Source organism: Stegostoma tigrinum, chromosome 29 (assembly GCF_030684315.1).
Source record: "Stegostoma tigrinum isolate sSteTig4 chromosome 29, sSteTig4.hap1, whole genome shotgun sequence".
NCBI lineage: Eukaryota > Metazoa > Chordata > Chondrichthyes > Orectolobiformes > Stegostomatidae > Stegostoma > Stegostoma tigrinum.
Genome location: NC_081382.1, coordinates 24,953,812 through 24,978,881, shown reverse-complemented (window position 1 = coordinate 24,978,881; position 25,070 = coordinate 24,953,812). Strand labels below are relative to the sequence as shown.

Below are 25,070 nucleotides of genomic sequence, written 5' to 3'. Positions count from 1 at the left end.
TGGTCTCTGCACTGTACAAATAAATAGTGACTAATTTTGCTTCCCTATATCAGTGGCTTGTCTTCTTGAAGTTAAATTGAATATATCCGCTATTTTATTCCAAACACGATCTGTATTCCTCGTAATATCCTATCTTTTGTGCAGTTACACTGAATTTATAGCTTTTCTCCCACAAAGGCTTCAGTGTCTCTTTACCTCTCTCTTCATAAACTTCAAGCAAAAGGCTCTCCGATACAATGAGCGTAAGATGCCTTTTCAATTACTCAGACAGCCTTACCAAGTGTTTACTGTTTAATCTCATGCATCTAGTTTAACTAATTTTTGTCCTGGAGCCTTTTTTACAATTGTGTAGACGCACTTCTCCTTCAAAAATCATTAAGACGATCACTTACTTTTAAATGCTTGTACTTAAATATTTTTAAAAGGGAATGGTCCAACTTTCCAAAATGTGAAAGTAAAGCATTGAAAGAATTGAGATTTTGAGTCCATCATTGCTGCATGCTCTCTACATAATCTCTAGGAGTTAAGGAAACTCCTTTTTGAGGGAAGAGGTGGGCTGTGTGTCATTTGTCAGAGGATCTTTTTTTGAAAACTGAACATCCAGTTTATAGCTCAAATGATTTCACATTTTAAGACTTTTATTAAACAGCTTAAAAACACAATTGATTAAATACTATTTCAACAGGCAAGTTATACTTTAAACACAACCAAAAACTCTTCTCTGCAGGTCTCCTTACACTGACCCTTAAATAGTCCTTGGAATTTCCTGGGCCCAATCTGAAGTGATTTCTACTCCTGAAGGCTCACTTTGTTCCTTTCCTTCACCAGTCTAGGAATTTTAATCACAGAACTATCTTTTCATCATGAGGGCTTTCTCCCCAGTGTAGACCACGCAAATCTTTCAAGCTCATTTAAAATCTGAGCACTTGCATTACTAATCGGTGACCCATAAAGCTTCTCAGCCTCTAGCTGTTCTCTTTTTCCCAGGTCTCAGCAGACTAACTGTGTTTGTGAGTGTCTCAGAAGCTTTTCCCCTCTCAAAGCCCATTTCCATGGCAATGAGAATCATTATCAAGAATCGCAATAAAAATAATAATAGTCGCATGGGCCTATTATCCAGGTAGAAATGCAAATGAGTTATCCTTGAGACCCTAGCTCTCTTGTCTAAAGGACAATTGAAAACATAACTGTTACAAAGCCGAAACTCTCAGCATCTTCCCAAAACTTTGGAAACTAGCAGTCTAGCCACAGATGTTGCTAAATTATTTCCAAATGTGAACATCTCACACCTTCTTCCTAATAAGAAAACTACCTGGGCATCCCTGTAATCCTTAACAACTCCATAACCCAATCTGGTTACTAGGCAGATTCAGAGACAGTCATTTGACCCAATTCCTTTTACCCTAAACTAGAAACAAAGTCTCAAAATACCATCTTATAAAACCACATCTTTGTAACACTTGGATATCTTCTATACGATTAGAAGAACTGAATCAAGTCCTGTGCAATACTACTGCCTGACCTGACCCGCTGTCATTGCTCATGAATAATCATGGAAGATTTGATTTTCTTTTGCTGAATTTTACTGGGCATAAAACAAAAAGTGCAAACTCACTGTGTGCCCTGTACAAGGTGAAATTGTCACTGCATACTGGGAAATAGAGTCATAGAGTCACAAATAAATCATTTTAGACTACCTCAGCTACTGATCTCATCTCATTCGTTGAGTCGTGAAAAAACAGAATTAAAGTCCTACTAACACTGAACCTTATTTTACATTTTAAATTCCATTATTTATTGAATAATGAATGATCAAGTGAAGAATACAATACATGTAATTTATACTGTTTCAATTGTTACATTGTACAAAATAAGAAATGGGTCATGACCATGATGTAAATATTATTTCCTCACTAACTATAAAATTCACTGGAGTTAATTTTCTACCCATTTGATTCTAGACAAGCATACAAGTTAATGACCAAATGGCTTCCTGGACAATTGTTGGAAGAGGACAGTGCCAGTAAACTGTACAAACGTAGCAGGTTAAACTTAAGAAAATACCTAGATAGATATGTGGAAGTCTCACGTCATTATGATTGTTAAACAGTAAGGGAGTTGTGAAAGGAAAGCTGACATTTCGGGTCCAGACCCCTCTTCTGAAGAAGGGTCTAGGGCCGAAATATCAGCCTTCTTGCTCCTCTGATACTGCTTGGCCTGCTGTGTTCATCCAGCTCTATACCTTGTTATCTCAGATTCTCCAGCATCTGCAGTTCCTATTATCTCTGAGGGAGTTGTGAAAGTTTATTTTAATATAATGGTTTAACTGGAATTTTAGAATCACCAGGAATTCCGATGAGGCCTCTCCCATTTCTCCAGGATTTTTGCCAAGATCCAGGCCTACATTATGGTGAGACATTGGAGAAGACCCTTAGAAATTCTATCATTATGTTTTTAAGCACATCAGTATTTTACAGATTGCAGAATACAGCTTTAAAACGTTAACATCTTCAAAATATCATAAATAAATAGAGCTAAGGCACTAATTAATATGTTGTGATGAAATTATTGAAACTCTGCACTATAAACTGTAAGAAAAATCAAACAACTGGCACGAGGCAGAAAATATAAGCTAAAAATTAAGGTAAAGTGAAATCGGAGAATGAAACAGCAGCTCTGTCAGAAGTCCATGAGAGAATATTTTAAATGAAGGCCAGTAAAAGAAGAATCTGAGATTACATACAGCGCACAGATTGCTCCTGGTAATCCCTAGTGAGAGTTACATCATAAATACTTATACCTGTTTTGTAAATCCAAATCCTGGGAAGGTTGCTGGAAAGATTAATTAATGAGGCAATGGGATCAAGAATTCTAGAGCAAAAAGATACTGCAAATATATTTTGCACAAACCAGAGGGGAAATAAGAAATAGCAAGGCAATAACTGTGGCCTGGGAAAGAAGAACACAATGTCAAATCAGAATCGTCTGACAATGGGGAGCAATGTCAATCATTTAACAAGGCCATTATGACATTTCCTATGAATTTTTTTTCTTTTCTTTATTAACCTCATAATGGCCATAATTTCTTCCAAGTCACTTCAGGTTTTACGTGGATCCATTAGAAAGTAAATGGTTCTTAAAAAGCTTGTGGGATGGAAATCCTGGGGACATTTACATGTTTTGAAATTCCTTGGGCATGAGGCAAACAGCACAAGCTCACCATGCACCCAATGTAGGATGGGAGTATTAAATCCATACTGGGATATACAGAGAGGCACTTTTAGATTACCTTAGTTCTTTGTCCTATTGCATAACTGCAAGTAAGCTTTCTTGTTTTTGACAGACCCCAGTATATCCTTATTTTACACTTTATTGAGTAGTAAATGAGCAAATGAGAAAAGATTCTTAGATGGGTAATATAAGAAATAGTTCATGAGTGTCACTCTAAAATATTTTCTCATTAAGTGCAGGATTTGTGCAGCATATGTTTTTCTTTGCTGCTAGTTCCAGTCAAATATCCTTTACTTGACAATTCTAGATCAGCTAACAATAAATAACCTGAGGTCTAACAAAACGTAATAACTCTTTGCTAATTTTAAAAACAAATTGCAGGTCAGAAACATATCTGATCTCATTTTAAGATCTCAATTAAAACTAACAATCTCTAACGTACTGTGGCTGACTGAGATTGACAGAGTCTTGTGACACAAAAGGATTAAAGGAATAAAGTTTGGTAAACTAACTTGAGCTGGAGATCGGCCATGACCTAACTGAATTTGAATCCTGGGATAGGTTTAAGAGTTTATCTGGCTCACTGTTGTTCCAATTGTCACCTACGTTCACATATTCTGCACCTCTTCCCATAAAACATGCTTTTCTTTAGAATGAATTCGAGGCGTGAATCATATCTGAGGTCTTACTGTTTTGTGAACTTGAACGTCCCTTCCCACCAACCTAAAAGATCCCTCTGCTACTCCGTATCTTCCAACTTTGCCGCCTTCAGAAGATAAATATTGTTTCATTTAGCTAAGAAGCACCATCTCACATTTAGCACTTTGTCTGTCGCATTTCTTTTCTTTCTTCATGTCTACTTTGTGATTGTTTCCTTTCTCAGGTTAAGTGTAGAGAAAGCCGGTCAGGTGATGACTAAGCGGCCAAACCACCACTGAGAAACTTTGCTGGATCACGTGCCAATCAGTTTACAGAGTGACAAGTGAGTTCCTCAGGCCTTGAACAGAGGCCATGGACCAATCAGAGTCTGGCAGCTTCTAGGTCGTGAAGGCCATTGGCTGAAGCCTTCATATTGAGGGATCCCTTGGCCAGAAGGTAGGTCTTGACTTTTAGCTTATCACGGGGTGGAGTCTTGGAAAGAGAAGAAGCTTCCGAGGCCACACCCTGTGTCATATCCATGCCGTTGCTTGCTCCCAGATGGGGACAAGTATAACACCAACCTGTCCTGCACCCCACAATACCCTTCACCACCCAGCAGGCAATTGCCCTGGTTACCCGGTCAGGAAACAGCAGAATATAGATAGGCTGGAGAGTTGGGCAGATAAATGGCAGCTGGAATTCAATCCGGGCAAATGCGAGGTGATGCATTTTGGAAGATCAAATTCAAGGGTGAACTATACAGTAAATGGAAAAGTCCTGGGGAAAATTGATGAACAGAGAGATCTGGGTGTTCAGGTCCATTGTTCCCTGAAGGTGACAACGCAGGTCAATAGGGTGGTCAAGAAGGCATATGGCATGCTTTCCTTCATTGGGCGGGGTATTGAGTACAAGAGTTGGCAGGTCATGTTGCACTTGTATAGGACTTTGGTTCGGCCACATTTGGAGTACTGTGTACAGTTCTGGTTGCCACATTACCAAAAGGATGTGGATGCTTTGGAGAAGGTGCAGAGGAGGTTCACCAGGATGTTGCCTGGTATGGAGGGTGCTAGCTATGAAGAGAGGTTGAGTAGATTAGGATTATTTTCATTAGAAAGACGGAGATTGAGGGGGGACCTGATTGAGGTCTACAAAATCATGAGGGGTATAGACAGGGTGGATAGCAAGAAGCTTTTTCCCCAGAGTTGGGGACTCAATTACTACGGGTCATGAGTTCAAGGTGAGAGGAGGAAAGTTTAAGGGAGATAGGCGTGGAAAGTTCTTTACACAGAGGGTGGTGGGTGACTGGAACGTGTTGCCAGCGGAGGTGGTAGACACAGACACGTTAGCGTCTTTTAAGATATATTTGGACAGGTACATGGATGGGCAGGGAGCAAATGGACACAGACCGTTAGAAAATAGATGACAGGTTAGACAGAGGATCTCGATCGGCGCAGGCTTGGAGGGCTGAAGGGCCTGTTCCTGTGCTGTAATATTCTTTGTTCTTCGTTCTTTGAAACATACCACTCTTCAAGCAGGCCATTGGGAAGATGGTGAGTTGAGATCATTAAGTGGCTGTTAATCGACTACTTCAGGGTTTTAATTATTGGCATGTTGAGGAAGTTCGCACCCAGCACTCAGTTAGTGCCGATATCTCTCCAGGCCCAACTCACCCATTATTTTCCACCTCTCTCACACAATCTCCAGAAAAGGTAAAACTGAGCCCATGCTTTCCATTTGGGTGACTGAATTAAGGCCCGGAATCGCCTGTGTGATTTTTGTTAAAGATTGAAAGCTTATATAGATCAGGTCCACTACATTCACCCCATTTTGCAAAGTGATCCCCAAAATACTGCTTCTGCTGCAGTCCCACTCTCTGATAATTACACCTGGATACATTCAGCCATCTTTCTTCACTGCCGCTGACTAAAGATCCTGCAAGCTAGTTAGTTTTCATGTCTACAGGCAAGTGCGTTGAATCTCAAAATTGCAGAGATGATAGAAAACTTGGAGTTAGGTCACATCATTTTGAAGGAAAGAAATGAAGCAGGTCCCATGTCAGCAAGCATTAGCTGTTATCTAAGAAATAAAGATGATGTGGCAAGGGCCATACCATATGACCCAGGATGAGGAAAGTCACAGTAAAGCATCTGAAGGTGTCTCACAAGAGCATTAACAAACTATATTTGATGCCAAACCACTTAATTCATATTAAAACAAAAAAAACCTTGGTTCTGCAGGTAGGTTTTATGGAGTTTCTAAAAGGACGAAAGAAAGGAAAAATATGGAGAGGTTTAGTGGGACAAGTACAGAGCTCAGAGTTTTGACAGATAAATCACAGATGGAGATTTAATTTTAAAGTGTAAGACTGTAAGAGGAAAGAAAAGCAGAAGGCAGGTTTCTTTTAAAGTTTTGTAACCAAGGGCAATAAAGAAGTAGGAGACAAGACAATGACATTTGATTTCAACTCCAGTGTAACGGGATCTCCATCAGCAGGCACCAATGGTGATAGGGGTCCCTGAGGAAGAGAGATGAATGGTTTATCAGGACCTCCATCAGTAGGTGGGGTGATGATGGGGGACCCTCAGCAATGGAGCTGAACAGTTGACCAGGATCACCATCAGGAGGTGACGATGGTGAGTGAGTGAGGGCATCTAGGGCTTAGCTGAGCTCTTGCTGGCAAAGAAATGGTTTCTTTGGTGGAAAGAGGGCCAATGGAAAGTGAGAACTGATAGACAAAGGATTCTTCAATCCAATATAGTCTACAGACTTTGTTCATGTACATGCAGTAAATATTCCTTGTTTATCAATAATTTCCCTTCCTGTTTGTAATGACCTGATACTAGTGGAGAGAATAATCCTGTATCATGATCTTTGGGCCTTTGATGTGTTCACGTCTAATGTTACATCAGAGGTTAACTGTTCGTTCTTAATTTCCAATAAGGGTAAACCATAACTTCAAATATAAAAATAATAATTATTAATTTCTGTCCCTATAGAATAGTGTACCTGTGGAAAAGGGCTGCAAGCTGGTGTAGTAAATATTGATTCGCTGCGTTGCTTCTGAAGATCACACTGTAGAAAGGGTACCTTTCCTCCAATGTAAATAACATCGGTTCTCCTCTAGACTGTGTTACCATCGCTTAAGAGTGTTGGATTTGTAGCTCGATTATTTCTCATCTTCCAGGAGATTACACAGCTCCAGGTGGTCTGAGGAGCGTATGTACTGTGATACATAAGGCATCAAAACTACATTAGATAGGCTAGTGGGCCCATCTTGGTATGATTTTGCATTTGTTATCATCCAAGCTGAAAAGGATGTGTTATAAAATTATTTACATTGCTTTGTTAGGGAAGCTGAGACAAACAGCTATGGGAATGGGGAGAGTTTGATGCTAAAAGTACTCAGCCTGCAGTCCAAAATCCAAAACTGTGCCAGATTGTACTATTGTTTGATACAGATCTTTACCAGATTAAAAATCTAAATCTTGCCACAGGGAAACATGAGGATTTTCAAAAGTTCTTTCTTATTTTTATGTTGACAAAGATAGAAATAATCAAACACAGTTTTGCCTAGTATCCCCTATGGTGCATCCATCTGTGTGAGAGTGTGTAGAAAGACAAGATTTGATTCTGAATGTAAATCAAGCAAGTCTCCCTTCACAGTTTGGTTCTTTGAGGTTTTCCTTTGTAATCACATTCTAACAAGCCCCATACAAATCAATCTTCAGTCATAATCCTGTAACTTATTTGCGAGTGATTCTTAAGTTGAACATGAAAAGAGCCAGTTTCAATGTTAAACTGAAAAGCATTCCATCAATTTTTAAGTATCTTGTCTAGAATGGACAAATGAGTGGCACGGTGGGTGAGAGTATGTGAATGACGGTAGTGAAATCTCTGGGCAGTCTTGCACACTTCACCGGCAACTGTTGTAGGTTGCTTTTTCAATGTGAGCTCCAAACCATGCAGTTCTGCTGGGTCAGAATGGCTCAGCTGGGACCAGTCTGAATTGGATGAGGGCATCCTGGTGAGACCCTGGGGCACCTCTGCATTCTGCAACAACCTCCATCACTTTGTGCACTCTCCCTTGTTTCCAGGAATGGTTCTTGTATTTTGGGGTGAAAAGCTGTGACAGCCACGACTGTAAGTAATGAAGGAGCTGAAGCAGCCACCAGCAAAGTCAGTGTATAGGTCCAGACCTGTTAAATATTGAGGGAACGGAACTCCATCCTGTCGATGAGTCTGACTGACTGCTCAGTCGGTGTCTAACAGACACATGGGGGTGATCAAGAGCCCTTGCACCAGCAGAAATGCAAGGGACGCAGCAAGAGAAATCAATCCCACTGCCCTTCTTCCCTTGGGAGACCACATCTCCCTACAATTAATATATTGTCTACAATTACATCAGAGAGTTGTGAAACATATTGATGTGCTGCTGTTTATGAACAAAAATCACTACTGATCCCTATAAGGAGCCAAAGGTGAACAGCTTCAAGGTCACGGTGATTTTGATGCTGATTGGCAACCCTATCGCAAGCAGTGCTGAGAGTCCTGAAATCTTCCAGCTTGGGGAACACAGATCCCTGTGAATATTTTCCTGCAGGATTGCAGTTTAATTTCTCTAACACACCCAGACAAGTTTCATCTGTACAGTGCAGTCTGTGTCAAAGTCACAGTGTCCATGGACTCCCTGCCCTTCATTCTCCTCCTCTGCCCTTCCGATGCCCAGGCCTCAGCTCTTCCTGTCAGGGATATAGCTCCTCATCATCACTGGACCGAAAATCTGACAGTTGTGCTTCTGTTCTCAGATGCTACCCTTCTGGCCTCAAGTGGCTCCCCAACTGTATTGGAAGACAAGTCTTGCCTCTCACCGTAATGCCCCTGCAATGTCAGTTGGCTCATGCCCACGTGTGCTACCCAAGAGTTCAGTGAACACTCTGCCCACAATGTGCACTGACACTATGTGGCTGAACCATCTCTGAGCCATTCTTCTTTTTAATCAGCCTGTCAATTTCCTTGGTGTTGTCACGAGTCATTCCCTGCTGTCTATCTGCTCCATGCCCTGATCCACTGTGAAGCTTAAAGAAGGCCCCCTATAAAATCTTGGCATGTCCCTCATCATGAGTCCTTAACGACCTTAATTGCAATTATTCATGGACTCTGTGGTTTGGGTGAGCTTGCTATCGGTCCCCTGCCAATGGTTAAGCTGGCTGGCAATGCAAATTGCAATGGAAAAATGGTGACCAGCTGATCCAGGGTTCCTCCCTTGCCTACCTTTCTTTCCAGGGGCTCTTGTGGTGGTTGTGTCTCTCCTCTGAGCCACGAGGCCTGGGTTCATGCCCTAAAGAGGCATGTAATGACATCTCTGAACAGCTTGATTAGAAAACATGTACCTTTGTTTCCAGCCCCAGCAGGACCTAAAATTCTACACTGAAGTCTGATGTTCCCTACTCACTATTGTAATTATTGCATTTGCAGTTATTACACAGTTAACACATTTAAATACATTTCCCAAACAGTGAGTGTCTCTATTGCCAAGCACTCCCCTGATCATCAGCTCAGTTAAGCACTCACCTTTTCAGAATAGTGCTCCGCTGGAAGAGGTGGGTAGTCACATTGTTCGATCTTTTTACAGAGAGAGAAGAGATTCATTTTATCTCCATAAAATGGACTCTGGAGTGCAGCCATCTGAGATGATAAGGAAATAAAATGATAAATGTTTCTGATGAAGACTACCAGACAGATTTTACTGCAATTTTTGTATCTGAGAAAATACTTAACAAATTTAGTTTACCTGTAGATCTCTATGTCTCAAACATTATCTTTGTAAATGTTTATACCCTTTAGATGACACATAGTAGCATAGAATTTCCTGATTAGTTTTGCCCATAGGTATAAAACTTGAGAAATCTCAAATACAAGTTTGTAATGCACAATAGACCAGAATTTACTTCTGTATGACCACCTGATAATCCCTGCCTCAAACACCCAATTCACTAAAATGATGCTGTTTCCATATTAAAAATACAATATGGCAAATTTCCTGAAATGGATTCTGTTCTAAACTGATGCAAAATGGCACAGAGAATTCTAAAAGCAGCAGCATTAAAATTTTATTTGATGTTTCATTACAATTTTAATGGCATAAATAGAAAATGTCTTCACTCAGAGTAGCACTGTGCTTTCTGTCTTTTTCAATGCATTTTGATGGGATCAGTATTGCAGGGACAGGGGCTGGATGGGGATGGGCATGATGGTAGCCTAGTGGCTAATGTCACTGGGCACAGGTACAAATCACACCACAGCATGTGATGGAATTTGAAACTGACTGATAAATCTAAAATTACAGGCTAGTCTCAGTAAATAGTTACCATGTTAGTTATCATCAATTGCTGTAAAAACCCAACTGGTTCACTAATGTCCTTTCAGATAGGAAATCTGCTGTCCATACCTGGTCTGACCGACATGTAACCCCGGATAAAGCCCAAAGACAGAGACAGTTGGACAGACAAAGGAGTTGCTAATGATCAGGCTGGGAGAGTGAATAGTTGTTAATGGGGACGGTTAGTGACTAACAACAAGGGGTGTGTAGTGGCAGACTGCCACTAATTAAAAATTGAGGGGATTACTTCAGGAGCTGAGGTCACTTATATAACTGAACAGTTAGCATCTTACCTTGTCTGAGAACAATGATCAACTGGTCTCGCTGGTGTAATTTCACATGCATTTCATATGCACACACTATAATAGGATATTTTTCATAATTTAATCAAGATCTGTCCTTATGATCAAAAAGGGCAGGCTTACAGAAAGAAATAAATGCCACAAGGACTTTCTCTGATGGTATTAATTAGTAATGATCAGACCGTCTAATGCATCACCACACCAAGAAATTCAGAATCTGAGAAACAAACTCTGTCTGCATTTAATTTGTTTATCTGAGTTGGGGTTAATGTTACGTACACCGTCTCAGTACCAGCGAGAATTATAATTAGCTAGGACCCTCACTGCACATCCACTGACTGTAGACAAAATTAAGACACAAACTGATTTGGGCTACAGCAGGATTAGTCTTTGTTTTAATGCATCGTCCGAAAGCTCTGCATGGATTGTTGGTGAAGTACAAGGTGATTGCCGGCTACTCATTGAACTATAAGGCATGAAGAATCAGTGACTGACTGCCAGAGGGTTGATAAGAAAATAGGAAAGACAAACTATGAAACATCCTGCTTTGGCATGCAAAAGTCTCACTGTCACAGACAAAACTGAGGTTGGACACGCCATTTCAAATAGAAATCCATGTAAGAAATTTTATCTATTCTTGTGGAAAGTTACGAGAAAACATTTTTATTGCAGTAATTTATGAGTTTTTTAGTCTTCAAAGAGTTTAATATATTTAGATTGACTAATTAAAGGTTCCAATTGTGAAAGGCTAATTATGGACTCCATCTAAAGGGTGTAACTGAAACACTTCAGTTTGAATCCAGACTGTTCACAAATGAGATATCCTCAGGGCCAGGGGTAATAAACACCGATATGGACTTTACAGTTTTTAATGCTTCTGTGCAGCAGGTTTTAACTCATCTACAGCGTCCACTGCTTTAAGAAAATTGGACGTAACAATGCAGAACCATTCCTCATCTCACTTTCTCTCTCCAAGCCTCATGCACAATGTCTATCAGCCATGTCACAAATTCATCCCTAAAAGAAATATTCTCCATGCTTTATACTGTAGGTCATAATTCTGGAGGCAGACGCATTGCTATCGTATGCAGTAATTATATCATTTACTTGGACATTTGCCCACTCACTGACTTGAAACCAGCTGCCATCACAAACAGCAAGCCAGCTAGACCTGCCCGAAACATCATCATGTACAGGATGTTAATTCGTTAACTAAAGCTGCAAGTGGGCTGGTAATGGCTATGGGGATTGAGATGTTAGCAGAAGCTGATCACCATTAAAAAAGTGAACAGAAATGGCCACATAGTCGCCTACACCACATTTTGTTCAATTACTTAATAATTTATCCTACAGTGATTACATTGTGCCACTGAGGTAAATTTTGTTTCTCCGCTCTAGAGTTGTGAGTATTGATGTTTAGGTCAACATTTATTGCCTATCCCTAATTGTCCTTGAGGAGATGTGTCATTGCTTTCTTGAGCCATTGTGGTTCACTTCATTTAGGAACACGCATGGTGCTGTTAGGAAAGGAGTTCCAGGTTTTTGCAATATATTTCCAAGTTAGGATGGTGGATTTCAAGGAGGGGATCTTGTGGGTGGTGTGTGCCCATGTATCTGCTGCCTTTGTCCTCCAAGATGGTAGGGGTTGTGGGTTTGGTAGGTCCTGCCCAAGGAGCAATGCTGTACTCTGCAATGAACCTTGTAGATGGTGCACGTTGCTCCTACTGAGTATCAGTGGTGGATGGGGTGGATGATCATGCAATGTGCCACCAAACAAGCTGGCTGTTATATCCCTGATGGTGTCAAGGTTCTTGAGTGTTGTTGGAGCTGCACTCATCCAGGCAAGTTGGAAAAGTCAGTCAGTTAATTTTACAACAAGTATTTATATGCCAGATCAACTAGAATCTTCAAATGACTAGCGGGTAAAGGTATCATAACACAGAATGAACCAAGGATCTCCTGGGCTTAAAGTATAATTTAGAAATCCTTTAGTCACATTCATGAAATTTTATTTGGAAACCTAGTTCTATTTTGACAGGCAGTTATAGCTGGAAATAGCAGTTGTCAATGTTTGAATTAATAGTGAGAGGCAGTTATAGTGCTGAGGATGGGAGGGGAAGGTAAGGATTTAGAGGTGGTACAGTTTAGTACATATAGCCTGATATGTTGCCTCTTCCCAATCCCCAAACCTTTTGTGCACAGTGCCCATCTGGGCCTTTAAGTTGGTACACTTCTGCTTCTAGTAGAGGTCTGCCCCATCTTGACATAGAATATTACAGCACAGTACAGGCCCTTTGGCCCTCGATGTTGTGCCGACCTGTCATACCGATCTCAAGCCCATCTAACCTACACTATTCCATGTACGTCCATATGCTTGTCCAATGACGACCTAAATGTACCTAAAGTTGGCGAATCTACTACCGTTGCAGGCAAAGTGTTTCATTCCCTTACTACTCTTTGAGTAAAGAAACTACCTCTGATATCTGTCCTATATCTTTCACCCCTCAATTTAAAGCTATGCCCCCTCGTGCTTGCCGTCACCATCCTAGGAAAAAGGCTCTCCCTATCCACCCTTTTTCTGTCTTGTGCTGTGACTCGAGTGTGAAAATATGAGTATCACCATAGCGTTTAATACTTAGTGCTATGGGTCTGGTTACCAGCTTTCCAGCTGATATAACCAGTCACAACACTTCAAATCTAGCTTCTATGTAACTCCTGTGTTAAATTCTCATATTTGTTACATAGCATCCTCTAAATGGAGTCTCCTAAAACTCCCATGAGACATTTATACCATAACATTAACAAAGCTCCGAAAGTTACATTCACTAAAGATTCATGAAAACATTCTTTATGTAAATATACTCCAGATCTCTAAAATACAAAACCATTCAGGGGTTTCTCATAGAAACGGTCGAATCTCAGGGGTGGGCCGTCCAATTGTCTCATTACTACAGGCCCTCCTATTTGCCTTCTAGCCCTTGAAGCTTGGCACCATCCTAAACTGGATCGCTCCCTGTCACTACAGAGTCCCAAACTCAAAACAAGCATACTGCCCAAAATATCATTACTGCTAAAAGTTCTGTTGATCACAAAAACAGAACCTGCATTTACAGAGCTATTTCCCGCTGTTTGGGCTTTCATAAAATGCTTCATTATTAAGCAATAAGGTGCTTTTCATTTGTCACTATTGTTGAAAGTCTGAAAGCAAAGCAGCCAATTTGTGCAAGCAAACAAATAATCAGAATAACTGGCTTAGACATTGGTTAAAGGATTTTATATCAGCTAGGCCAACATCACAGGACATGCTCCTGTCCAGTTCAGATCGAATCAGGAGCTCTCATCCATTACAGGAGACTGTTGGGGCTTGGGTTAAAATCTCATCTAAACGACAGCACTTCTGACAATGTGGCTCTCCATCAGTCTTAGAGTCTTTTGAATGATCTCAGGGTTGTTAGAATGACAGCGCGAGCACTTCACTAAGGATGAAGCCTGTATTACAAGCAATTAGCATTCATTCAGTTTTGCGACTTCAGAGAGCAACGTCAGGAGGCTCTCAGTAAAGGGTAACACATTTAAGGGGGAAAAGGTAGAAATATGATCACGTGTTTCCTCAGGTGCTTCAGTTTCCTCCCACAGTCCAAAAATATGAGGTTAAATGGATTGGCCATGCTAAATTTCCACAGTGTCCAGGGATTTGCAGGCTGGGTGGATTTGCCCTGGGAAATGTAGGGTCACAGAGTAGGTGGGGGTTGACTTGGATTGCTTGCTCTTCGAAGGGTTAGTGTAGACATGATGGGCCGAACGGCCTGCTTCCACACTGTAGGGAAACGATGACTCTATGAAAAATGTAATGAATTCCAAAATATGGAAGCCACTGTAGTAAAAAGCTCAAATGTATGCAGCAAAGTTTATTGATCCAGTTGGTTGGAATGTTCAAGCCCTTTCTATTGTCATTCACAAACTCTTGTTGCAAATTACAGTCATGGAGTTGATTCTTTCCAACTGGTACAAATAATCCAGGTGTTGTTTTGATACATCCATCGGAAGTACAGCAGCTGCCATTGTGACTAGTTCTGACTTTAGACCTTCTCGACTGATTCTAAAAATAATTCCAAAAGCACTGCTGCATTTACATACTGAGGAGCCAACAGTACTAATGGGGGTCTATCTTCAGAAAGCAAGATTCAGTTGTATGTAGGCTCAGTAAGCAAGAGGTATGTCATCACAGCAGGCAGCCCACACAGTGCCCCAGCTGCTTATTAATCCATAATGTGATTCAAGTGCTTCTTGTCACTCTCACTCACTGTCACATACAGAGCCCTATAATGGAATAATACCTCACTCTAATGAATCACCACTGGATAATTGTTGATATTATCTACTCTGTTTAGAGTGTTCATGCAAACTGCTTGCTCAGACCTGTGACACCTCTCATCTTATGATTTTTTTTTTGCATGGCAGCTGAAGTTGATGTAACTTACTGTTTTTAATAAGGTATTATTTGATAATTGCTTTGACCTTTCACCCTGGGATGTGTCTTTTGCTCATTAGCATGCACTGCAAGTGCCAGCCAAAGGGTGCTGCTGTCTTGCTGCTGACAGTCGCTGCCACCTCATGTCAGTGCTCAAAGACGGCCACAGTCTCTGCTATCGCTTTGCAAATGATAAGTAGCACTGACAGAAAATTAGCTGTATGGTAATGAGCATGTTCTTTAACCCTTCAAGCATGCTGCGTGTAAAGAGCTCGCCTGCCCTTAGGCACTTCAAGCACACAGCTGGCTGACTCAAAAGATTAAAATTAGCACAAGTTCAGTCTAAAGTGAGAGTGTACAGTTTTCCATTGTCACTGGCTGAAGTTTAACCCTTCCAGTGCTCAAGAGCTAGAGGTTATTAACAGTTAAGACTGAAGAACCATGGGAGAATTACTTTGTAAATCAGTGTGACAGGACAAAGGTTTTTAGGTAATGACAAAACGTTGACAAATTTGTTGAGAATTATTTTCTCAGAAGTAATTCACATCTTTGAATGCTGCAAACATGCTTCAATATTTCAACTGCAAACCGTCTTGTCATAATATTTAAAGTGTTTGAAATCGCTGTTGACCTTTCTATTGCATTAATGTGCTTATTATTGGCTCAATTCAAAATCCGTGGACTAAACTGAAGTATGCTGATGTTGTTAGATGGGATGACTCCTTGGAAGCTATTTAGATTCAATTCTGGAAAGCTTGAATCCAAAATTGGGATAACAGCACATGGATAAATCTCAACCTGATCATCAACCCCGGCCCTCTGACTGCAGTCCTCCATGTGCCAGAACAGGTATTTCAACAAACCAGATCAAGCTTGGATCAGCCTGAATGCCACGCTATTTCCACAGAGGATTGGAAATTAGCTCAACATAAGGGTTAACATGTATGCCACTAACCCTAGATCACCAGAGTTTAGGCACAGATCCAACACCACTAAGTGCTGGACCATACCTGGTTCCTATCCTGCTTTGTGACTACATTACAAAAGTACTTAATTGGCCATGGAAGAAGCTAAATCAATGAGGGTTTTCATTTTATTTTACTTCTATTTTACAACCCCTAGAACATTTAAAAATGTTTTAATATTGAAAGTACTTCTGATAGTAGAATAATATTTCTGTTTGAAGGGCAATAGTATAATGAAAAATATCTGGCAACAAATTTTTTTTGAAGAGAAGTTTACAAAAGCTATGCATTGTTATCTCCACAATGATGTTATGTGTAAGTGCTGTAATGATGAGATCAATATGCTTGGTTTTCTTGGAGAGTCCTGTCATTATCTAGCATTTTGTTTTATTCGCTCGTGGAATGTGGGCATCATTTATTGCCTGGCTCTAGTTGCCATTCTTGTCTAGGAGGTGGTGGTGAGCTCCTTCTTCAACCACTGCAGTCCATGTGCTGTAGGTAGAGTCACAATGCCCTGAGGGATGGCATTCTATGATTTTGCCCTACTGTTGTGAAAGTGGGCACAGTATTTTGTCAACTGAAAGACAGGACACGTCAGAATTTGTTTGTAAGATGATGTGGTGAGGGGTGTGAAGTGTGGATGGTCCGTTTTAAAGATTTTTTTTTAGGAATGGTTAAAAAATGTCTTCAGGCAACAGCAGATGCACAGGGAATTCTTGAAATTGAAACATTATATCAAAACGCTATACTGTTAGCAGGCAAAGCAATATTTTTATCAAGACAACAGGTTTTTGAATTTAGCCAATTAATTTAAGCCAGGTCCTAGATACCAAAACCCAATTAATTTAAATCTGCAGGTTTTGACAATCTAATACCAATCCTAATGTAAGGAATCAGTAGGTCAACAAGGGTATAAAAGAAGAAGACATTTGAAAATCAGTGTGAGAGCGAACTACCATCTGAAGATCAACTCACTGGCTCTCTCAGAAATCTCTAAGCTCTTCAAGTAAGCACCATCTAAATACAGGTACTAAGGCACTCTTAGCTAATACTCCTGACACAGGAATTTGGCAGAGAAAGGTGCTCCTGAATGGAAACAGAGAAGAATGCAGAGAACATTCTGGAAGACTTATCCTGGCTGTAAATTCAAGAGGCAAAGTTTTAATTTATTTTTCTCCTTATTACTTTGGGTTATGTAAGTGGCACCTATATTTATTGGAACAGCATACCCTTAGAATTATGTTTTAATCAGGAATAGTTAATAGTTAAGCGGGGAATTATTTGGTTTGTTAGTAGTTCTGTTAATTTGTTTACTGTTAAGATCTAGATATATAAATTGTTACTTGTTTCTTATCAAGTGAGTATCGGGGTTTCCCTTCATCTAACCATTCCTTTATAACAGATTAGGGGTGAGAGGCAGATTATATCACTTTTCACACTTCCTTTAACAGATTATGAGGCAAGGTCAGCTTCTTTGGGTATTTTGGTTTTAATTATCAGAGAGGTGTCGACCACCCCTCCCTAACACCTAGCAACAGTGAAAAAGATCTGTCAGCCCCTACTGCAGCGGACAGGTTTCACAGCTTTCCTTACAAGGTCAGTCATGTAGGAGGAGCAGATCTGATGGCAGGGCCAAGACAGAAACTTTCTATACTTGGAGTTCAGAGCTTCTCAGTGCAACCCAGTGAGACTGTGGGCGATACAGCCAGTGGGATGAGGCACACTGCATGGAAGTTTTTAAAAAGTATTTTTAATATCGAAGTAGGTTGATAATAATCTTTTCCTAGTAAGGTATAGAGGTAACATGAATGTGTGTATATTTCTGCAGGTACCCAACAACTTCATGCAGATAAGGTGCCCTTCCACTCACCCAGTGTATGTTCGCTGGGTCAGTACTGCAGGGCATAATTGCCTGGTTCATGGCCCCTACAAACCTGAAGCTCCAGTGTTTAAGCTTGATTTGTTGTTTTTGGTTTGATGTCTGTAAACAAGTGGGGCTAAAGCAGAAGTATTTTTCAGGAAGACAGATTCTTTTTAGAATATAGTAGGTGAATGCTTGAATATGCGTGGAATTGACCTGAAATGGAAAAGTACATTGTACTGTTAGAATCAAAATATTAGAATTTGAAATGCAACTATGATGTGTTCTCTGTTTAAACATTACCTGATAGCATATGAACGTCACTTTAACAAAATTATTCATATGCGATTTATTGTTCACAAGCTAAACCCTTAAATATTGGATGATCTGATTCTGACAAGTTTCATAATTTCTGTCTATAGGGCAAAGGGGAGAACTGAATACATGCTCCTTGGAACTCCTTTGTGCCTTATATTGCCTGGACAAAATAACATGGTAAAGACTGACAATGTGCAGGATACATCTGTGAGGTATGTAATTGTATTTCACTGAGGATATCTTCTTGGTGACTGCTGCGACATGACACAGAATACATTCAGGAAATAAATTCATTTATCACAGTAATACCTGTAAGTAGTATGTGAGTCACAAAGCTGGTCTATGAGAATTTCAATGCCTGTGACAAGAAATGGCTTACATTAACACTGATTATTGGTCCGTGTGCATGCTACACACAGCGCCAATCTTTGTAAAAGGTTACATTTCTTTCTGAGGTGGAATGTTTTTTCAGGCTCAGACTGATTCCGTTTATCCACCCACATAAAAGCTGCCGCCACACTATTGGTTTATAGTGAGGATGCTGGATTTTGGAAATATAATCATACAGTGTAGAAACTGGCAATTCAGCCTATAGGATTTGTGTTGATTAACAAACATCAAACTACACTAATCCCATTTAACTTGACCTGTTGCCTACTCTGCCCTGGCATTTTAAGTACTCATCCAGATGTTTATGAGATATTGAGAGAGTACTTGGCTCTACCACTCTGTCAGGCAGCATGTTCCATTTTTCGACCATCCTCTGGACAAGAAAAAGTTTCCTCAGATCTCCTCTAAACCACTTACTCCTCACCCTAAACTTATGCCCTCTGTCATGGGGAAGAGAGTCTCAGATTCTCTGTATCTGTAGAAGTTGCTAATAATGACCAAGGTTATCAAGACAAAGTGGTTGCCAGCACATCGGCAGATGTACAGCACAAACGGGGTAAATATCTGAACAGAAATAAACTCTAAACTGTTCCTGATGCTCACCCTTGATGCTATGTGGTATTTCTGAGCCCTTCTCACATCTCAATTTTTAAAAATTTATTCACAAGGCCAGCATTCATTGCCCATCCCTAATTGCACAGAGAGCCGTTCAGCATCAATCACATTGCTGTGGGTCTGGAGTCGCATGTAGGCCAGACCAGGTGAGGATGGCAAATTTCCTTCCCGAAAGGGCATTAGTGAACCACAATGGCCACAGTTTCATGATCTTCATTAGATTCTTAATCCCAGATTTTTCCCTTATTACTGAATTCAAATTCTAGCATTTGCTATGGTGGGATTTGTACCCAGGTCTGGATCTTTGAGTTAATAGTCTAATGATAATACCACTAGGCCATTGCCTCTACTGAAGTAGGAATGGCTTCATTGTGTAACAGGACATCACCAAGTTTTTGTTTGTCAGTCGAATGCCTGACACAGAGAGGCCATCACCATGCTTACAGGTTTTTAGATCAAACCAAATTATTCAAAAATCAAATTAAATTTTATCTGCAGAATATGGAGGTCACAATCACTCCCACTAGGACACACTCTCATTTAATAAATCCAGAACATTTGGGCACTGGCTTGCATGATCCAAATTTTAGCAATTCCTTCATGTGCCTTATGGTTAAGGCTGGAGTTTAATTAACTCAAACCATCCAGTTTAACATTATGTAAAAGTCCTTTAACTGCATGCTCTTTCAGAAATTTCTTCATTGACCAAGGTCCGAGATATTAGGTGGGGTATGGCTATTGAGTGGCACAACACCATCAGGTACCAATTTCCACACACTGGCTTGACCAGCTTTCTCCAGCACAGCAAACCTGTCATCAACATGTCTTACATCATGCTCTTTCTGTAAGTACCTCATCTGAATAACAAACACACTGTCACTCTCAGCCTTTTGCCCTCTTACACTCATGCCTCACCCTGACCCTCTACAAATGCTGTCCTAGCCTACTCAGCACTCAAGCCATAAGTAGCACATATATCACACTGCTGGCTTTCTTTGCAAGAGAACAGAGCAGACAAACTTAGTAAGAACCGAGGGCAAGAAATGGAGGAAGGAAGGTAGGCCTGGCCTTCAGTGGTAAGAATCTTGCTGGCTTTTGACATCTCATGCTAACTTGCTCCACAGTGAAGGAGATCTTGTTCCAGGAAGCAGATGTCAATAATGACTGGATTTGAGGGTCTGAACTTCAGAGATACTGACACTTGGGCGTTTCAAGAGGACTGACTCTCAGCCAGTAGATCCTGTGACAAAGGTCTCATCTCCTCTCAATTGCATCAAAGATGTCATTACATCTGCCCTGAGAAAGATGGCGGCACTGAGGAGATGGCAGCTGGTGTCTTGACCCTCAGCAGTGATAAATGGTGGAGCTGGGAAGTGCAGGAGAAAGTGGATGAAGGTCACTTGAAATCTGTTCTAACCATTTGTTCCATGGGAAGCAGTGGTAGCACTTTTGGACAGAAAGAGCGCTTCAAACATTAGCCTTTCACATGGCCACGGCTGTGAAATCTTCAGTGTAACTGATCGAAGCTTTTCTCAGTTCCGGTGAGGAATGGTTTCCCATCAGCTTTCTCCAGGCTGTCAGATTGGAGTATGAAAGTGCTGTGCCACTGGGAAAGAGGAATCCATGCATAAATTCCCATGTTATTACATTTCTCAAATCCCTTTCTGACTCAGCTGAGGACTTTCCACCTTTGTACAAACATCATGTGGGAAAGGCTAAAGGATGCAGGAACCCATTGGAATCCTGCCATGATGACTTGTCTACACTGTTCTCAGCAAAGCCCACCTGTCCACACCAGCCCCTCCCAAACTCCACTGGTCAGAGAAAATTCACCCGATCATTTCTATTTTGATCAAAGATAATGGGAACTGCAGATGCTGGAGAATCCCAGATAACAAAGTGTGGAGCTGGATGAACACAGCAGGCCAAGCAGCATCTTAGGAGCAGGAAAGCTGATGTTTTGGGCCTAGACCCTTCATCAGAAAAAGCTTTTCTGAAGAAGGGTCTAGGCCTGAAACGTCAGCTTTTGTGCTCCTCTGATGCTGCTTGCCCTGCTGTGTTCATCCAGCTCCACACTTCGTTATCTCATTTCTATTTTGATCTGCAAGAATCAAATTTAATGTCAAAAGCCCAATGAAATATTCGTAGAATATTTGGCTTTTTAATTACAAGCCAAGCTTGCAAGTCAGGGGGTTCTAGGGTATTGTGCCCCAGTGTAATGGATTAGTTTCTCTGGTCAATTAGCGAGGCAGAAAATGTAGCACCCTCCATTTACAATGCATTGTGTCCCATCCCACCGCTCAATCAGATTTTCTCTGCCTACTTTTGGATTGCAGTTGGATTTAGAATTCTCACACTGGGTTGGGTCATCAACCTTATCCAGGAAGAAATCAGAAATGATTAATAACAATAACAGTTTAAAGGGTGACAGCTCCCTGTGTGGCAATGAGTGGTATGGGAAGGGCCCGATGAAGTTCAGGTTTTTAAGAAAGGTTGAAGCCTCCAAGTGGAATCCTTAATGAAGGTAATGAAAGACAAACACAATTCATCCTATTGCAAAATATGTGAGTGAGAAAAAGATCAGCATTAAAAATTTATTTTAAATGAGTAAATATCTTTACTGCTATAACAGACAAAGGAACGGCATACAAGTTTGTTAAGTGTTCATCTGCAATTATAAACTTTGTGGATGATTGTGTGAAACATGATCAATACAAATCGTGAAATCAAAAATGCAACAATGCATTGAAATGTTTGGAAAGCCAGTAAATATTTCGCAGCAGAGTTCAGACTTTAAACCTTCAGGTGTTAAAATATTAATAACAGATCCAGTATATGTCAGAGTTTTAATGTTTCATGCACAAAATCAGGTATGATCTCATTGATTGGCAGGAAAGGATGGAGTGACTAACTGGGACACTTTTACACATTTCACTTCTAACTTACAAATTTAACAGAAGACACATACCATCCATTTTCAATTATTTTTAAGCTGTTTCAACAGCTGAAATATACCTAAGGTATCTTTTCATCATTAATCATAGCACTGACTAAACATTGCAAAAGCGAATGAATATAAGTATCCAATGAGCCATGGTAGGATATTTAGTTTATACTAACAAGTGAGGAAGACCCATTAATGTGGTAATTAACTGTGATGGGGAGTTGTTGACTTGTTCCTGTGGGAGTTTTAGTTTTAAATGTTGAAATAAAAATGTTATAGCAAGTGAGGTTTGTAGAAAAGATGTGCATGCACCATATGTAACATTTATAGCAATGTATTTGATTTGTGCAATTTTGCATTATTTTCAGAATTTAAAATGATATTTCCAATCATTTAAATGCATTTGGGATGGTTCCTGGTAGAAAAATGAGCCTGTGGTCATTATGGTGGAGTGTTAGGCTACAGCATTGATCTGTATTGGACAAAGCTGAGAATGAGGTAACGAGGCAGAACATTGGACTGAGTGACAAATTGAGGTCAGGACTTCAAAAGAAAACAGAGAATGAAAGGCAAGACATTGTCGAAGGAAATTCAAAGAGTATTACTTAATACTCTGGGAGCTGGGAGCTAGCAACTCATGAGGGGTAAAAAAGCTCAATAAATCTGCTTTAAAAAATGTTTGTGCATTTGGGAGAAAAAGACAGAGCGCTGGTCATCTTAACTTAATCTGAACATTCCATCCCTCACAAACAAATTATGGGTAAGGAAATATTCATTGCTTGTTACAGCCTTGTCGAAAAGCAGTCAAAGGATGATATGAAAAATTGGAGCATCATTGAGAGTTAGGTATTAAAAACATATCAGATCAAATGTCAGTGAGCTTATGGAATCCCTTTTAAAATATTGTCCTTTTTGTATAAAATATAAACTGAAAACAAAACGTCAAAAATACTCAGCATTCAGGCAGCAACTGTGGAAAGAAACAGAGTTTAAACTCTGAAGAACACTTGGAAGTAGCATCACATCAGACTCGAAAGGTTAACTCTGTTTCACTCTCCCAGGTGCTGCCTGACCTGCAAACTATTTCCAGTTTTTTTTTCACTATTTGCAGTATTTTGCTTTCACGGACCGCTGCAATTCAGGAAGGCAGTTTACCACCAGCTTCTCAAGAGTAACTAGGACAGGCAACACATTCTGACCCAACAAGCGACACACGCAGCCCACGAGTCAATGAAAAATACACAGGTATTGTCCCTTTTTAGTTATCTGTATTATGGATTAATAAAATAGGAACTGTGAGCCTGCCATCTGCAAGTTTCCCTCCAAGCCACTCACCATTCCGATTTGCAAAATACTACCGTTTCTTCAACATCACTAGATCAAATATTGGAACTCCCTCTCTAATGGCATGGTGTATTTATCGACAACGCATTGACTGCAGCAGTTCAAGAAGACAACTAACTCAACAGCACCTTCTCCAGGGCAACAAGGGTCAGGCAATAAATACTGGCTCACCCAGTGACACCCACATCCCATTACTGAATAAAGACAGAAAAAAAAACCCTCCAAGCATCAGGAAACAAGATATATTTTAATTCCTCTCTGAGACTTGCAAATACATTTTTATCGACCAATGCTTTAACCATATCTTGTAGTTTACTGGATCTTGTAGTTTAATAATCTTCAAATGGCTTCAATAGAGGGTGTGTGTCTGTGTGTGTGTGTGTGTGTGTGTGTGTGTGTGTGTGTGTGTGTGCGCGTGCGTGCGTGCGTGTGAGAAACAGACTTAAATATAAAGCTTTGACCCAACGACTTACTGATATGCCAATTAAATCAGGAACTAAAACAAAGTTGCTGGAAAACCTCAGCAGGTCTAGCAGCATCAGCCTCAGAACTGAGGAAGGGTCACTGGGCCCGAAATGTTAACTCTGTTTTCTCCTTCACAAACGCTGCCAGACCTGCTGAGCTTTTCCAGCAACTTTGTTTTTGTTCCTGATTTACAGCATCCACAGTTCTTTTGGTTTTAATATGCCAATTAAATCAAATTGATTGAAAATCTTTCAAATATTTGCCTTACACAATTTATGGTAACGAGTCCTGTCTAATTTGAATTGTATTTGCAAAGATGTCTTCCACTGTGCACAAATTTAAGTTGAATTCAAAACCAGAAACATGGGCAAAATTAATTTTTCAAAATCATTTGTGTTGCTTGTCTCAATGTCATATTGGTGAAAAGTTAAATTATGGAGGCCTTAACATTACCATAGTGTAACTTTGTAAGTCTAAACAATAACACTTGGAATAATGTTGGGTCAAAAGGTCTTGAGAAATGTAGAATGCAATTTTACTTTCACAGGAAGTAAGAAATGATTTTTAATTGTCATTACAATATTTGTTTGGAATTGCATGGAAAGAATAAGGAACAGGCTGCATGCACATATGTAGTTCAAAGCAAATAAAGTATCAAGTACAGATTCTGGAAACAAGAATTACAAATGTAAATAATCTCTGCATGATTCATTCTTACAGAAGGGAAGGACAGGCAGATCAAAGAGTGCAAACAAACAAAAGGAATATTACAGGCAGAAGGGAATAAAAAGCACACTAATACTTTGCATTTTATTTCTGGATGTGTTGAATACAAAACATGGTAATGATTCTAAATATAATGTTGATAAAGCCATGCCTGTATACAGCTTCTGTTACAGCAATGACTTTGGAGCTATTGAAAATGTACAATTTAGGCTCTTCAGATAAAACCAAGAATGAGAGAGATTTATGTATGATTCAAGTTTTTAAAAAGGTACTGTATTTGCTTGAGAAGATCTGGAGAAGTGATTTTTTAAAAAAATTACACGGTTTGAGGTGATAAAAGATGGAAGATTATTTTGTCTGGTTGGTAAATCATTAAGAACAAATCACAGACTTCAGTGATAGTAGAAGTAGAAGTATAAA

The 25,070-nt window shown here is 40.1% G+C and overlaps 1 protein-coding gene across 8 annotated transcripts in view; it reads right to left on the bottom strand.

Moving 5' to 3' along the window:
• The window catches only part of LOC125465563 (serine/threonine-protein kinase Nek6-like), a 269,602-nt gene that overhangs the window by 7,172 nt on the left and 237,360 nt on the right, over positions 1-25,070 (bottom strand). For all 8 annotated transcript variants that reach the window (XM_048559236.2, XM_048559234.2, XM_048559235.2 and 5 more), the window contains exon 9: positions 9,442-9,555. In XM_048559236.2, coding sequence (XP_048415193.1) covers positions 9,442-9,555 — 114 coding nt within the window. The remainder of the gene's footprint in view (positions 1-9,441; positions 9,556-25,070) is intronic.